This window comes from Hylobates moloch, unplaced genomic scaffold (genome assembly GCF_009828535.3).
Source record: "Hylobates moloch isolate HMO894 unplaced genomic scaffold, HMol_V3 SCAFFOLD_22, whole genome shotgun sequence".
NCBI classification, from domain to species: Eukaryota; Metazoa; Chordata; class Mammalia; order Primates; family Hylobatidae; genus Hylobates; species Hylobates moloch.
In genome coordinates, this window is record NW_026652297.1 from 35,880,747 (window position 1) to 35,892,960 (window position 12,214).

General features: G+C 39.4%; 1 protein-coding gene across 2 annotated transcripts in view; it reads left to right on the forward strand.

Annotated features, from left to right (window-relative positions):
- The window catches only part of WRN (WRN RecQ like helicase), a 146,840-nt gene that overhangs the window by 117,115 nt on the left and 17,511 nt on the right, over positions 1-12,214 (forward strand). The window contains exons 31-32 of one of the 2 annotated variants that reach the window (XM_032143574.2): positions 2,685-2,816; positions 5,723-5,885. In XM_032143574.2, coding sequence (XP_031999465.1) covers positions 2,685-2,816; positions 5,723-5,885 — 295 coding nt within the window. The remainder of the gene's footprint in view (positions 1-2,684; positions 2,817-5,722; positions 5,886-12,214) is intronic. The other variant, XM_032143576.2, reaches the window with a different exon arrangement.

Genomic DNA, 12,214 nt, shown 5'->3' on the forward strand with positions numbered 1-12,214 from the left:
CTGTCACAATACACATTAAAAATTACAAATATGACACATATATTAAACGCATTAAGATGGCCATATAGGAAAAATATGCTAAAATATTTTTATATAAATACATTTTTTGAGAATTTTGAGAATTTATGGAACGAAGTAATGGTATAATCCATAAATGTACAATTAAAGAGTTTAGGGATATCCAAAATACTTGGCAAAGTAATCTGAAATAATACTCTTAGGAAGGTAGGGCAACAATGTGATTCTAGTAAGCAAAAATCTAATCAAATCATAGTCTAGTCCCAGCTACTCGGGAGGCTGAGGCAGGAGAATGGCGTGAACCCGGGAGGCGGAGCTTGCGGTAAGCCGAGATCACGCCACTGCACTCCAGCCTCGGCGACAGGGCGAGACTCCATCTCAAAAAAAAAAAAAAAAAAAGACTATATGAACATATATGGCATAAATATGTACAAGTATTATTTATTTAAAAAAAATCCAGGGGTAGGGGCAGGGTAGTTAGAAAATACCTAAGGATGTTCATGAAATAATACTGGCTATGAATGACAGTTGCTGAAACGAGGTGATGCCCATCTTATTCCCTCTGCTTGTGTATATATTTGATATATCCCACAATAAACCTTAAAAAAAAAGATGAGTGGTCAATTATAGGAAGTTATAAATAGAAAAGGCAGTAAGGACAAAAGTTGGCAAAGCTTACCTAAGCACTCTTCAGATAAAAAGACATTTTTGCTAACTAGATTTGAATATTATAGTTTAATTGTCAAGGAGAATGCCTCAACTTAATCTTTGTTAACAGACTACTTAAGGCACTATCAGAAGTTCCCTTATGGCGAGGTGCAATCCCTCGTGCCTGTAATCCCAGCACTTTGGGAGGCCAAGGCAGGCAGGTTGCCTGAGGCCAAGAGTTAGAAAACAACCTGGGAAACATAGCGAGACCCCACCTCTACAAAATCAATTTTTAAAATTAGCCAGGCATGGTGGTGCTAGCCTGTAATCCCAGCTACTTAGGACACTAAGGCAGGAGGATTGCTTGAGCCCAAGGATTTGAGGCTGCAGTGAGCCATCATTGTGTCACAGTACTCCAGCCTGAGTGATAGGGAAAAAAAAAGTGTCTTTGTTATATTCCAAACTTGTTCTCAACTTTCAGTTGAGCTGGCTTCCTATATAACTCTTCTATAGGACAGAACATACTGGTTGGGGCAAGTGAAACTGTCCAGTTGTATGCCTCATAAATTAATGAATTTGCTTTCTAATATATACACTGATATTTATACACACATACACATAAAACCAAGTTCAATAGATGGGTAGTGCAGCTCTGTTCCCCAAAACCCAACTACCCCGTAACAAGACACATTAGACTTTTGAGATTGCGAGGATGAGGATGAAATGCTGGCCTAGACCATGGCGTTGCCACAGTGGGGTGACCAGTCTGAACAGCCAACAATGCTTCCTCAGTAAATACCTATTTTGTCTTGGTAGGGTTTCCACAAATTGCAAAATGCACCTATTCTGAAGCTGTAAAAGAGAAACAGACACATGTAACACCTGGGACTGTTTTATTAGGCCCACCATATGCTCGGAACATGAAATCTCCACTGCTAGGGTTATTTGATTGAAATTATGTTTTGTGTTGATGTGAGAGTTTAGCTCTGAGATTCTTCCACATGTAAAATGTAATCCCCCAAAAGATTTGACAAGCACGTTTTATTGCCTTGGGTCAGATAATTCAAACATTAGGCATCATCTATATAGCATGTAAAAAGTAAAACAGAAACATTTATGTTTCTCACCAAGAAGTAAATTAATACTCAACTAATATATTTCTTAAACTCCCTAGTAACAGAGTATGGAAACAAAAAATAAATTTCTTTCCAAAAGAAGAGCTCATAGACACATTTCCTCATATATGTATACATAATATAGTAGAACACATGATAAATAACCTTATAAAAATCATACCAATATCATTCATCAAGAGACGAGGCTCTTTATTAATTTCGTTTGTTACAGGTTTTATTATGACTGTAGTATGCTGTTTTCATCTACCTTTTATGTGTAGTTAAAAAAAAGTTGTCTATCTCTTTACCTTTATTTCAGCCTTTAAAAAGATTCCATTATTTTTTCATTAATCTTGTTTTTCAGTCGTTCCTCATTTTTTCTTTTAAGCATTTCTTAAGGAGCCATATTTAAGATTTTATAGAATACTTAGATTTCTAGTTGGAATGTATCATTTAAAATTAGATATGTAGAGAGAGTGTTATGATATATTTCCTTATGATATATTAGTGGTTACAGTACCTAAATTTGAATAGTGATTCTGTTCATTCATTCCTTCATTCATTCAATATTCACTTCCAGGGGAATGGGGACTTATTTAAAGACAGAGTGGTTCACATTATAGTTCCTTTTTTTAGTCCTTCTTATTGGTTAAAGAGAAGACTAGGAAATGTTTGTTATCACAAATACTTTATTAAAATTTTGTGTGCTCTAGCATTATTTTACCTTTTTAAATCAATATGTTAAAAATTCAACTTCTTTTTGAGCTCTCCATAAAAAGGGAATTATTTGTTGCTTATAGGTTTAACTTGTGTTTTTTTTTTCTTAATGGCTACTTATCATATTTATATTCTATTATTGTATTGATATTACTGATCATTTGTGCTACATTAAAAATTCTGTAGACAGACCTCTTTTCAAGTACAAAACCTCAAGAAGAACAGAAGACGAGTCTGGTAGCAAAAAATAAAATATGCACACTTTCACAGTCTATGGCCATCACATACTCTTTATTCCAAGAAAAGAAGATGCCTTTGGTAAGTGTGACTTTCATGTTACAGGGAATTTTTTTGGTTTATTTAAACTTGTGTTTTATCAGCTTTTTAGTATTAAAGCTCTGGCTTGGGATCAATTTCCTCCAACCCTACAATAAATCTCAGTTTATTTTTAATTTTAAAAGAGAACATTGTTTTCTTTTTCTGTTAAGCCTCCCTGTTAAGTAATAGCAGCAAGTTTAGTTTGGCCGTGAATATCTTCTAGAGATTGTATTGGGGTACTGATAAACACATTTATAGCTCAGGGATACTGCATCAGCCATATTTTAAAATGGGACTAATAGTTTAAAAACTATAAATATTCACAGTGTTAAGAAACAATCTCAAGATGCATTAAGAAAAAGGAAGGTGCAAAACAGAAAAACAAACGTAAATGTGTGTGCATAAGCATGCTTATATAGTCACATATTCTTGTATGTGTACAAAAAATACACACTGGATCTCTGGAAGCATAGCCAAGCAACTGGAAATATGTTTTTAAAAACTTGCTTTTCATTCTATCTCTTCTAGTACTGTTTTGATGCTCTTTGAAAACAATCTAATTGCTGTAACAAATGACCATATGTAGGCCGGGTGTGGTGGCTCATGCCTGTAATCCCAGCACTTTGGGAGGCTGAGGCAGGCGGATCATTTGAGGCCAGGGATTTGAGACCAGCTGGACAACATAGGGAGATGCTGTCTCTACTAAAAATACAAAAATTAGCCGAGCATAGTGACGCATGCCTGTAATCCCAGATACTTGGGAGGCGGAGACATGGGACTTGCATGAACCCAGGAGGCAGAGGTTGCAGTGAGCTGAGATTGCGCCACTGCATTCCAGCCTGGGCGACCGAGCAAGACTCGGTCTCCAAAAAAAAAAAAAAAAAAAAGACCATATGTAATGTTTCTTCATTGTTCTAAGATAAATCTTTAAGGCTGTTGAGGTTTATTGTATACAAAATGGAGAGTAAGTTTTAATGGAATGGGACAAAAGTTTGAGTTCACATCCTCTTGACATTAAGTTGATTTGGAACAAGTGATATGGTCCAATGCCTGCTTTTCTATTGTCTCTGGTTCCATCCACTAGTGCCTGTGTTATACACCTTTTGTTCAGGTTTTATCATTTAAAATAAATAAGAATAAGCAGTCCATAGCTTATCTTACTAAATAAATGCTCTAATTTGACAGTCATGTTTCTTAAAGTTCCTTACAAAGGCCATTGCCCAAGAAACCAAATAATTCCATTATACTATTTTTGAAATAGAACACATAAGAAATGGGAATTTCAAGTTCAGTTTCTTATGTAAATAATAACTTCTATGTACATGTTAAATATGCCTGTATATACCTAATTTGACCATGTATGTATAGTAGAAATGAAAACAGTTACTAAGAAAATTTGTTATTGGCTCCAAATTTTCTGAATAAAGTGTATTCTAATGCTCAGCCGTAATACGGGGTTTCATGTGTTAGTTTATGTATTCATGGTTAAAAATGTGAAGACTGTTATATCTTCATTTGTGTCTTTTGGTATTATTTGGTTGTATTTTATTGTGTGATAGGTGGTATAATTATCCTTACCTCCCAGGAGTCTGAGAGGGTCTTGCCAGTTAACCGCAGAATTAAACATGCTTAGAACTAATTAATCAGGAGCAATACTACAATTAGTTGGAGGTAATTTGAAACCTGGTATCAAATAACCCTGATATTATGCACACATGGTGCACACTTTTCTAGTAGACATTCAATGAAAGTAATTTAAAACCTACCTTTGAAGGATGAAAAACATTGCCTTAAATGCTCTATTCTGTGAAAGTATCAACATTTATGCAAATACAGTCTAAATTCAGACTTTGAAAATGTATTGAAAGAGAGGATCATGAAATAAGTTAGAGCTGAGTGACAAAGCTCTCTGAGTGTTTAAAAGAATGTTTTACCTAATAAGTATCTGAAATGTATTTGGAGCCACATTTGTTTAAAGAACTGTATAAATATGTAGCACTGTTCATGTGAAGTTCAATAGTAGGAAAATGCTGACAGCCCTTGTGGAACTGTGGTTATTATTATTTTATGAATAGAGCCAATTTCAAACACCTATTAGAGTCTTCTCAGGAACCTTTTATAGAATGCATCTGGAGCCTTATGTTATCGCTAAGCATTTTAGGATTTGTCTTCTTGGAAATTTGTGTAACCAAACCACCTTGTGTTATTTCAAGTGTATATAGTATTGGGTTACAGTTTACTATGTTTTCAGAAGGTTGTGACAACTATTAGACTTACAGAGAATGACTTCTCTGCCACTAATGGCTTTCTAAAGTGAATAGAGAGGGGCGAGGATTGAATTCTTCGGTAAAGCTGGGTGATTTTGTTTTATTCAATACAGTATAAGTATAAAAAGTAGAACCTATAGAGAGCTGTAATGGGGGTAGTTTTAAAGAAATTCTGGGCTGGGCATGGTGGCTCACGCCTGTAATCCCAGCACTTTGGGAGGCCGAGGCGGGCGGATCACGAGGTCAGGAGATCGAAACCATCCTGGCTAACACAGTGAAACCCCGTCTCTACTAAAAATACAAAAAAAAAATAGCCGGGTGAGGTGGTGGGTGCCTGTAGTCCCAGCTACTCGGGAGGCTGAGGCAGGAGAATGGCATGAACCCCGCAGTGGGGAGCCTGCAGTGAGCCAAGATCGCGCCACTGCACTCCAGCACTCCAGCCTGGGCAATAGCAAGACTCTGTCTCAAAAAAAAAAAAAAAAGAAAGAAATTCTGAAAATGAAAAACTTAAGTAAAGGTTTAGTTCATTGTTTATTTCACACTGAGCATTTACTACCTGAATGTTTTGGACATTTTATTTCCATGACTGGAGTGGACACTTTTACAGTTCACTGGGTTCTTTTGCTGTTCTTTCTCTAGAAGAGCATAGCTGAGAGCAGGATTCTGCCTCTCATGACAATTGGCATGCACTTATCCCAAGCGGTGAAAGCTGGCTGCCCCCTTGATTTGGAGCGAGCAGGCCTGACTCCAGAGGTTCAGAAGATTATTGCTGATGTTATCCGAAACCCTCCCGTCAACTCAGGTGAGAGGCATGGCCTGGCTCTGCACCCTTAATGACTTGATGAAGTAAACAAGCAATCCACTATATTTTTCACTTTTAACAGCATTAATCCTTTATGCTATTATGAAAACCTTACTTTTGTGATTCTTTTTCTTGTTTTAGGAAAACAATCTTTCTTCCCGTTATCACTCAGAGGAAAATATAGTGAGAAATTTTTTTGTTTTGTTTTGTTTTTTGAGACAGAGTTTTGCTCTGTTGCTTAGGCTGGAGTGCAGTGGTGTGATCTTGGCTCACTACAACCTCTATCTCCCGGGTTCAAGCGATTCTCTTGCCTCAGCTTCCTGAGTAGTTGGGACTACAGGCGTGTGCCACCATGCTGAGCTATTTTTTGTGTTTTTTGATAGAGACAGGGTTTTCCATGTTGACAGGCAGGTCTCGAACTCCTGACCTCAGGTGATCCGACCACCTCAGCCTCCCAAAGTGCTGCGATTACAGGTGTGAGCGATGGCACCTGGCCAATACACTAAGAAATTTTTATTTTCCTTTTCAGCTTAAGGTTACAACTTCCCCACCATCCAAAACAGTGCACGTTCATTTTTCTTCTAATTTCTACCTCATCACTTGCAAAAACCATATTTTTCTCCACGTTCATTCCCAGTAGCTTCCTGACTCCTAGTTCTTCCCTAAACCCTTCTGAGTCCTTGTCATTGGTTTTGCTTGAGTAGCCTTTCTAATCAACACAGTCATTGGTATCAGTTACTGTGACATGGAAGGGACAGACCAAGTTCTGTGGGCCTCCATGTAGAAGGATTTCCTGTCACTTTGCTGCAGAACCTCAGCTGTGCTTGCGGAGAGCAAGCCCCTTTGCTTGCCCTGTAGAAATATTTTAAATTATTATCCTTTTTTTTTTTTTTAACACAAGTAAATAGGAGATACGTTAGAGGATTTTCTCTCCTAGATGTGTAAATACAAACTTAGGGTCTTATAACTCAATAAATCTGATAAATTTCTTTAGACTGTTAGGATAGAGCAGTGGCCATACCAATAGCCTCATCTCCAAAGCTGCAGTGAAGATACTTTTTACTACCTTAAAGTCTTTCCCACTTGTGAACAACTTGTGAACAATTCCCCCCAGGAATTTGGAAGATCACTCTCTGAAAGCACAGTCAATACTGTACTTAAATGGATCTGAGCAAAAATAAGTCACTTAGAAGAAAGGATTATTTCTAGGCTTGAGCATGACTTGACTGAAGGTCTAAAGAACGAACAGCTCCTTCACTTCCATTGATCACGGTGGAAGCACAGGGAAAGGACAGACACAGAGGCAAGTTGGAGTAGTGCTCATCTAAGTTCCAGGGATGCGGGGGTGTGGCCAGGGGACTTCAAGTATAGTAAATAAATAACCTATTTATAAGTTATGTCAATGTCATGTCTGAAATAGAAAACCAAATACTGCATGTTCTTATAAGCAGGAGCTAAAGTTGGTGCATATGGATATAAAAATGAGAACAGGCCAGGCGTGGTGGCTTGTGTCTGTAATCCCAGCACTTTGGGAGACCTAGATGGAAGGATTGCTTGAGCTCAGGAGTTCAAGACCAGCCTGAGCAGCATAGTGTGACCCCCATCTCTACAAAAAATAAGAAAATTAGCCAGACATGGTGGCATATACCTATAGTCCCAGCTACTCGGGAGGCTGAGTCAGGAGGAGTACTTGAGCTCAGGAGTTTGGGGTTATAATGAGCTGTGATCATGCCACTGCACTCCAGCCTGAGTGACAGAGTGAGAACCTGTCTCAAAAGGAGAAAAAAAAAAAGTAACAGTAGACACTGGGGATACTGAGGGGAGGGAAGCAACAATGGTTGAAAAGGTGGGAAGGGACAGTGGTTGAAAAACTACATGTTGGGTACTATGCTCATTATCTGGGTGATGGGATCAGTTGTACCTCAGACCTCAGCATCCTGCAATATACTAATGCAACAAACCTGCCCATGTACTACCTGAGTCTAAGATAAAACTTATAATTTAAAAAAATTATAATAAAATCAGAAAATAAAGGTCTGAGATGGAAAATTAAAAGACCAAAGCCACCCATAAGCACAATAAATCCTCCCCCCCCAAAATTATATATATATAAAAAAAAGGTATTGCACCAGGCATGGTGGCTCACGCCTGTAATCCTAGCACTTTGGGAGGCTGAGATGGGCAAATGACTTGAGGTCAGGAGTTCAAGACCAGCCTGGCCAACATGGTGAAACCCTGTCTCTACTAAAAATACAAAAATTAGCCAGCAGTGGTGGCGCACGCCTGTAATCCCAGCTACTCAGGAGGCTGAGGCAGGAGAATCACTTGAAACAGGGAGGTGGAGGTTGCAGTGAGCCGAGATCATGGCACTGCACTTCAGCCTGGGTGACAGAGCGAGACTCCGTCTCAAAAAAAAAAAAAAAAAAAAAAAAACCTTATACCCTGACAAGTTTTAGTTTGTGCAGGAATGCTAGAATGACTCAAGATTGGAAAAATCTTTAAATGTTAATTACCACAATAAGGATAAAAGGAGAAAAATTACCTAATGTCATCTGAGCAAAAAGAAGAAGAAATGAAAGACATAAAAAATTGGGAAAAATTTATATTTGACAATATCTTAACAACGAATTCTGCTTCTATATCACTTCCTAGCTTTCTGATGGTAACTACCCGTGCAGATCTGTATGTAAGGAATGGATGTAGTAGTCATGCTAATCTGAGTATTTATCTGTGTGATACTTATGAATTAATGATGTAAGTTAATAAGTTAGCATTTCGTGAACCTGGTTAATACTGATTTGTTAAGGTTAAATTAGCCAAATCCTGAACTAAGCTGTAAAACATCCAAGGTAGGGTAGAGAGGCATCTTATGAGAAAGCTGGCCAACTCTTCTGGTCACCTTCTAATCTTCCTAACTTCAGAAATCAAGGCAGAGAGAGGAAAATAGTAATTACTTTGTAGGATTAGATTTATGGTTGTCGAAACCTCTGTTTCTCCAGTGCAGAATGAGATAGCGTTTTAGGAAAAGCCAGAGACTCAAATGTCTTCTTCATGCTCATAGTCTGGAATTTTTCTTCCTTTAGAAATGTATTGTCTCTCAGGGCTTAAAGCAATTTGCATCTTTCGATGAGACGTTGAGTAATAGGCAATATTCTCTGAAATAATTTGTGCAGGCCGGGCACAGTGGCTCACGCCTATAATCCCAGCACTTTGGGAGGCCGAGGCTGAGGTCAGGAGTTGGAGACGAGCCTGACCAACATGGTGAAACCCCGTCTCTACTAAAAACACCAAAATTAGCTGGGCTTGGTGGCACACACCTGTAATCTCAGCTACTTGGGAGGCCGAGGCAGGAGAATTGCTTGAACCCCCATGGGAGGTGGAGGTTGTAGTGAGCCGAGATGGCGTCATTGTACTACAGTCTGGACAACAGAGTGAGACTCTCTCAAAAAAAAAAAAAAAAAAAAAAAAAAAGGAATTTGTGCAATTCCCCCTGCCCCCTTTTTTTTTTCTATTGGCATTTTTGCTATCATTTAGCTGTCTTCTTTATATGCTGAAACTTACAGGTGGTGTTGGTCTAGTCAGTAAGAGCAAAGGCTTTGGCAATAGATAGATCTGTATTTAGACCTTGGCACTAGCATTTCATTGTTATGTGACCTCCATCAAGTGACCCAATTTCCCTAATCCTCAATTTCCTCATCTCTAAGACAGGGAGAGTTAATATTGCCTCTCTTATAGAATTGTGAGAAATATAGTCGTGTCGCTTGATGATGGGGATGAATTCTGAGAAATGCGTTGTTAGACGATTTCATTTTGTGGGAGCCTCACAGAGTGGACTTAAACAAACCTAGATGGTATGGCCTACTACACACCTAGGCTGTACGGTGTAGCTCCTGTCTTCAAACCTGTACAGCATGTGACTTTACTGAACACTGTAGGCAATTATAACACAGTGGTGGAAGCGGGCACGCGGCGAGGGGGGTGGGCGCGCGGCGAGGGGGGTGGGCGCGCGGCGATGGGGGTGGGCGCGCGGCGAAGGGGGTGGGCGCGCGGCGATTGGGGTGGCCCCGCTTCGTGGCCCCGTGCGAGGGCGGAGCCCCACGGCCGGGAGCACCCAGGCTAGCCCTGAGCTAGGGCTCAAGACAGAAGGAATGAGTGAATGAATGACTTAATTTACCTCTTGTCCCTAGGGCAGGGAAACAGCGCATTCATTCACTCCTACTTCCCGAGTGTCGGGGCGTAAGGATGGGCCTCGGGAGTCCATGAATGCCCTGCAGTTGTCTGGAAAACGCTATGGGTGTCTGCATTTTTCTAGGGAGAGGAGCTATAGCTGTATATTCATTCCCGAAGGGTCTTGTGACCCCAAAAAAGGTTAAAAGCCAGGACAAACTTCTGCCACCCCGAATGATGACAGGAGACCTTCCGAGGTCTTTCTGGTAGCTTCTCCCGCAAGCCACTTCTAGACTGCAGCTAGACCAGTGGACCAAAAGCACTTTCCAGATTTCGCATCTTGGCTCAGTGTTCTGCATTTCTGTAATCAAGAATGGATGAGAACCAAGGTTTGGCTATTTCTGAGATTCTCTTTGGAGCATTACTCAAAATGTTCCGTGTTCCCCTGTGCCATGGGTTTAAAGTCGGTCTGCATGAGTTAAATAAAGGACTTCCAAGCTTCAAAAAAAAAAACAAAAAAAACACATGGTGGTAAGTGGTATTTGTATATATAAACATAGTGAAACATAGAAAAGGCCCAGTAGAAATACAGTGTAAAATATTTTTTAAAAAGGCTGGGCGTGATGGCTCACGCCTGTAATCCCAGCACTTTGGGAGGCCGAGGCAGGCGGATCACTTGAGGTCAGGAGTTCAAGACCAGCCTGGTCAACATGATGAAACCCCATCTCTACTAAAAATACAAAAATTAGCCGGGTGTGGTGGTGGGCGCCTGTAATCCCAGCTACTCAGGAGGCTGAGGCAGGAGAATCGCTTGAACCCAGGAGGTGGAGGTTGCAGTGAGTCAAGATTGTGCCACTGCACTTCAGCCTGGGAGACAGAGTGACACTCTGTCTCAAAAAAAAAAAGAAGATAATAAAGGGTACATCTGTATAGGGCACTTACCACAAATGGAGCTTGCACCCTGGGAGTTGCTCTGGGTGAGTCAGTGAGTGAGTGGTGATGTGAAGACCTAGGACTGTGCACTGCTGTAGACTTTATAAACCCTGTGCACTTAGGCCACACTCACCCCTGTGATACGAGTCTACCTACCGTATAACGTACCTGCATATGTACCCTTGAAACTAAAATAAAAGTTAGAAAATTTATCTTCTTTTGCCAATAATAAATTAACCTTAGCTTACTGTAATGATTTTTCTTTATGAATTAAAATCTTCTTACTCTTTTGTAATAACACTTAGCTTAAAACACAAACATTGTACAGCTATACAAATATATTTTCTTTATATCCTTCTTCTTTAAGCTTTTTTCTGGTTTTGATTTTGTTAAATTTGTTTTTACTGTTTACATTTTTTTGTTAAAAACCAAGACAAAAACCCACACATTAGCTTAGGCCTACATGGGCTCAGGATCATCAGTCTCACTATCTTCCACCTCCACATCTTGTCCCACCAGGTCTTCAGGGGCAGTCATATGCATGGGGCTGTCATCTCCTATGATAACAGTGCCTTCTTCTGGACACCTCCAGAAAGGCCTGCCTGTTTTACAGTGAACTTCTAAAAAATAATAAAATGTATAGTGTAGCAAACACATAAACATAGTAACATAGTCATTTATTATCATTTTCAAGTATTATGTACTGTACATAATTGTATATGCTAGACTTTTACACAGCTGGCAGCAAAGTGAGTTTGTTTACACCATTACCACCACAAACACATGGGTGATGCTTTGCACTGTGATGCTACGATGGCTGTGATGTCACTAGTTGATAGGAACTTTTCAGCTCTGTGATAATCTAATGGATACTTGTTCCTGTTGGCTGCCCATCGTTGACTGAAACATTATGTAGTACATGACGATAAATTAGATACTGTTCAGAAAGCTTTGTCACACTGGTAATAGCAAATGGTGGTGGCGAATATGATGATGATGATGATGATTGAAGACATAGATGGTAAAATTTTATGGTGTCTTAAAAATACCCTCAAAATATGATTTTTTAATAGTCTGTCGTTTTTAATAGGCACTTAAGAATGTATGAACTTATGTGTCTTGGAATTGCTCTTCTTGAGGAGTATCTTTGTGGCGTTCTCTGTATTTCTTGAATCTGAATGTTGGCCTGCCTTGCTAGATTGGGGAAGTTCTCCTGGATAATATCTTGC